The 4,328-nt window shown below is 27.9% G+C and overlaps 1 protein-coding gene across 1 annotated transcript; it reads left to right on the forward strand.

Annotated features, from left to right (window-relative positions):
* Positions 1 to 298: 298 nt before the first annotated feature.
* Positions 299 to 3,629, forward strand: LOC107920264 (cytochrome P450 71AU50). The gene is made up of 2 exons (XM_016849879.2): positions 299 to 1,540; positions 2,932 to 3,629. Exons 1-2 carry the CDS (start codon positions 569 to 571, stop codon positions 3,556 to 3,558), a joined length of 1,599 nt encoding a protein of 532 aa, XP_016705368.1. The 5' UTR covers positions 299 to 568; the 3' UTR covers positions 3,559 to 3,629.
* The last annotated feature ends 699 nt before the right edge of the window (positions 3,630 to 4,328 follow it).

A 4,328-nucleotide genomic window follows, 5' to 3' on the forward strand; every position in this document is an offset into this window, starting at 1 on the left:
TTAGGAAATATGGGAATCATTCAAACTAAAATCTAAGGTTATAAGTTACGAGTTTGAGGTTTAAGGTTCGAGGTTATAGATTTAGTGTTCGGGTTTAGAATTTGGAGTTTAAGGTTTGAGATTTTAGATTCAGGATTTGGGGTTGAGAGTAAAAAAATAATCAAAATTATGTGAATAACAAAAAAAAATTATTGAAATATCATTAAATAATTAATAAGATACCATAAATAATGTGGTGAGAAGGGTCCATAAAATAATTTCTCGTTCATTAATGTCTCAATTGAGTAAAAAAAAAATCATGATTATTTGAACAAACTAGAATAAAAATCTGGTTGAGTCTATGGTCGGATATTTTGAAAAAGAAAATTGGATTAATTGATTTTTTTTTTCAAAATAGATTTAGAGGTTATGATTAAACGAAATATCAGAGCATGAAGACTATATGTGGCCAAGTTCCAGCTAAGTCATTCATAGTTGCTTTTATCCTCTAATTAAATCTCCTATATAAAATCATGTCTACTTTCTTATTGTGAATCATCTTTTTTTTTTTCTCTAGCTCCCCCCTAGAATGTTGCAGACAGCTTACGCCTTGTATCCATGGCTATTAGATTTGAGCAAGCCGAAAGATGGACTCTTTCGAGCTGTCTTATCCTTTTTCATGGTCATACTTGCAATTTCACTTTGGCACCTATGGTTCGTTAAGAAGTCCAAGAAGATCGTCGCTCAGTTGCCGCCGGGCCCTCGAGGGTTGCCGATAGTGGGATATCTTCCATTTCTTGGAACCGATAATCTTCACCTGTCCTTCACCGAACTGGCTGCAACCTATGGTCCCATCTTCAAACTTTGGCTTGGCAACAAGCTATGTGTCGTAATTAGCTCACCGGAACTAGCAAAAGAAGTGGTTCGTGATCATGATGTAACTTTCTCTGAACGAGATCCACCCATTGCTGCACAAGTTGCTAGCTTTGGTTGCAATGATATTGCATTCGATTCTTACAGCAATCCTCGATGGAAAAACAAACGTAAAGTTCTTGCAACCGAGTTGCTTACCAATGCTAGGCTGAATGCTTGTTATGGTCTACGAAGAGAACAAGTAATGAATGGCCTTAAAGATGTGTATGAAAATGTTGGCAAGCCAATTGATATTGGGAAATGGACATATTTAGTGGCATTAAATGTGGCCATCAGCATGATTTTGGGAGGTGAACTCCCAGGTGAGAAAGGGGCGGCCATTGAAGGTAACCTGAAAGAGAATTCGTCTGAATCAATGGTGTTAATGGGAAAACCGAACGTCTCCGATATTTTTCCGGCGATTGCACGGTTTGACATACAAGGTATTGAGAGGGGAATGAGGAAAATCAACCAACAGTTCAATCGACTTCTTGAATCTGTAATTGAAGTGGCCATTGATAAGGAAAAAGATATGAAGAGTCGTGAACAAAAATTAGGCTTCTTAGAGCTGCTATTGCATTTGGAACGCAATAACAACGAAGATAATGCATCACCTCTTACAATGGATGAAGTCAAGGGTCTGGTCGTGGTAAGTTGTGAATTTGGTTTTCATTTTTTTAATTTGTTAGTTATTTATTTATTTATTTTTGGAATTTTTAATTTTTTTTGAATATTACACTAAAAATAACTAATAGCACAAATTTACCTTTGTATAAAATTGAATATTAACAACTTTCATGTTAAAACAAATTAATTTAACCATCTTTAATATATATAAGCATGATTTTTGAGATACCCTTTATTGTTAAATATATTATTAAATTGACATTAAAATAATAATTTATTAATATTATTATTATGTGATAATAATAAAAGTTAACATGATAGTATATTAATGTGAAATTAATTAATTTGATCATATCTTTTAAAAGTTTTAGTTAAAAAATAATAAAATATATTATTAATTAATAAAATTATAAATCTATAAAATCATTGAATATAATTGGATAAATTAAAAACACAAACTAAGTTTTTTTAATTAAATAAACACAATTTATATATAAATATGATTTTATTTTAAATATGTTAATAATTAATAATTTTAAAATCATTTTTATATAATTAATAAGAACTAAATGTGCGAGACTAACATTATATATATAAAAATAATATCAATATACTGATAATATAATCTACAATGTATGAATTTATTTATTTATCCTTAATTTATATGTAAAAACTCAAAAGAAAATAAATATATTTTATAATTAAATTAAATATTTTTTTATAAATATTAATTGCATCTAATTAAATTTATTCAATTCAACACAAATCTCAACTCAACAAATAGTTTGACTCATATCTATTTAAGAAAATAAGATGAAGAAAGTCAATTAATTAAAATTTAGTATATTGCATTATCTATGTTTCTTAATATTATTATTTTTTTAAAAATTTATAAAATTTATAAAATAATTATAATTACCTATACCAATTAAAACTAATTTTTAGCACTATAAATAGATGTATTGGTAAGATATTTTCATTTAAAATAATATCTACAGAGTTAAATGAAAAAAAATAAAATTTTAGTGTTATGTACTTAACATATGAACTAGTATATATAAAATAAATAAATTATAAAAATATTAATATAATTATTTAAATTTTAATAAATTGATATTAATATTCAAACTATGATAAATTTTTGTATTGTTTTAACATTAAATAATATTAATATAAGTTAATTAAATATTTTTTTAAAAATATTTTGTAATTATATTATTATTTTTCAATTCATTAATGATTTTAAACAAAATTTAATGTTTTAAAAATATTATAAAATTAATATACCCAACCGACTACGAAAATAAAAAGTAATTACTATATATATAATATACCCTTTATCTTTGCATAATATACCCTTTTATCTTTGCTTTCTAGTTTGGGTAATTAATGCTATTAATTTTGAACTTTTAGGATATATTGGTGGGTGGGACAGATACTACTACAACTATGGTAGAGTGGACAATGGCAGTGCTAATGCAACATCCAGAAATAATGGAGAAAGTGAAGAAAGAATTAAGTGATGTTGTTGGGGTAAACAACACCGTTGAAGAGTTTCACTTGTCTAATTTAAGTTACCTAAACGTTGTGATAAAGGAAACCTTCCGACTGCATCCAGCACTACCGCTCCTTGTTCCTCGATGTCCGGCCCGATCCGTCCATCTCAACGGCTATACCATACCAAAGGGCAGTAGGTTGTTCATAAACATGTGGTGCATTCATAGGGATCCTCGTATTTGGGAGAATCCTTTAGAATTTCGACCAGAAAGATTCTTAAATGATCCCGATAATTCAAATCATTATGGAAATGATTTTCGGTTCATGCCATTTGGGTCCGGAAGGAGAAAGTGCCCAGGAATACCCTTAGGGGAGAAGCTATTGTTTTTCATATTGGCTTCATTGTTGCATTCTTTTGAGTGGAGATTGCCACACGGAATAGTGCTTGACATGTCCGGCAAATTTGGAATTGTTATGAAGAAAAAGGAACCTATACTTCTTATTCCTACACCAAGATTGACAAATCTTGATGCTAATGGTTAAAAATGCAAAAAAGACGATGATTGAATCTCTTATCCGCACTTTAATAATTAAATTTAGAATTTATTAATGTATCTCCTTGTTTTATATTTAATGCGTTTTAAACTATAATTGTCTTTTTATGTTGTAGGTATCCAATATGGCATTGATATTGGATATTTTGGTAATAAAGCGCATATATTACATTGAATTTAATTCGAAAAAAAAATCAAAAAACAATTTGAATTAAGAGGATTTGGAGATTTTTTAAAATAGAAATTATAATTGTAATTATCTAAATCAAATCAAATTTTAATTTTATTAATTTATAATGAAAAACAAATTAATTAAAAATTAATATTTTCAATGATTTAATTTTGTTGGAACTTACCGTAAACATTAAGTTTTGTCGAGGCTTACAATCTCAATTTCGACTTGATTTGACTTCAATTTTAAATAGTTTTCAATTTAATTTTGGCATCAAATGGGGTAGATATTTGGATATCTACTTGTGTGTTTTTTTGGAAAAATAATAATAAAATCAAAGTTTTATTTTAAATAAACTAAAATTATGTTTTTAGAAAATAAAAAAAAAATCATGTCGGGGTTTGGGTGAAAGATCATTTAAATTCAAAGGCCAAAATGTTTTGTTTTCCAAGCACAATTTTTAATGTTAAACCAAATTGGTTTTAGTCTAGTCGGAGGCCAAATTAGGAACAATATCAATATCAATCCCTTTTATTTCCCATTTGCTTCAGATTTTGAAATCTTGAGTGGTAAATTTGCCAATTAGG

Source organism: Gossypium hirsutum, chromosome D03 (assembly GCF_007990345.1).
Source record: "Gossypium hirsutum isolate 1008001.06 chromosome D03, Gossypium_hirsutum_v2.1, whole genome shotgun sequence".
NCBI lineage: Eukaryota > Viridiplantae > Streptophyta > Magnoliopsida > Malvales > Malvaceae > Gossypium > Gossypium hirsutum.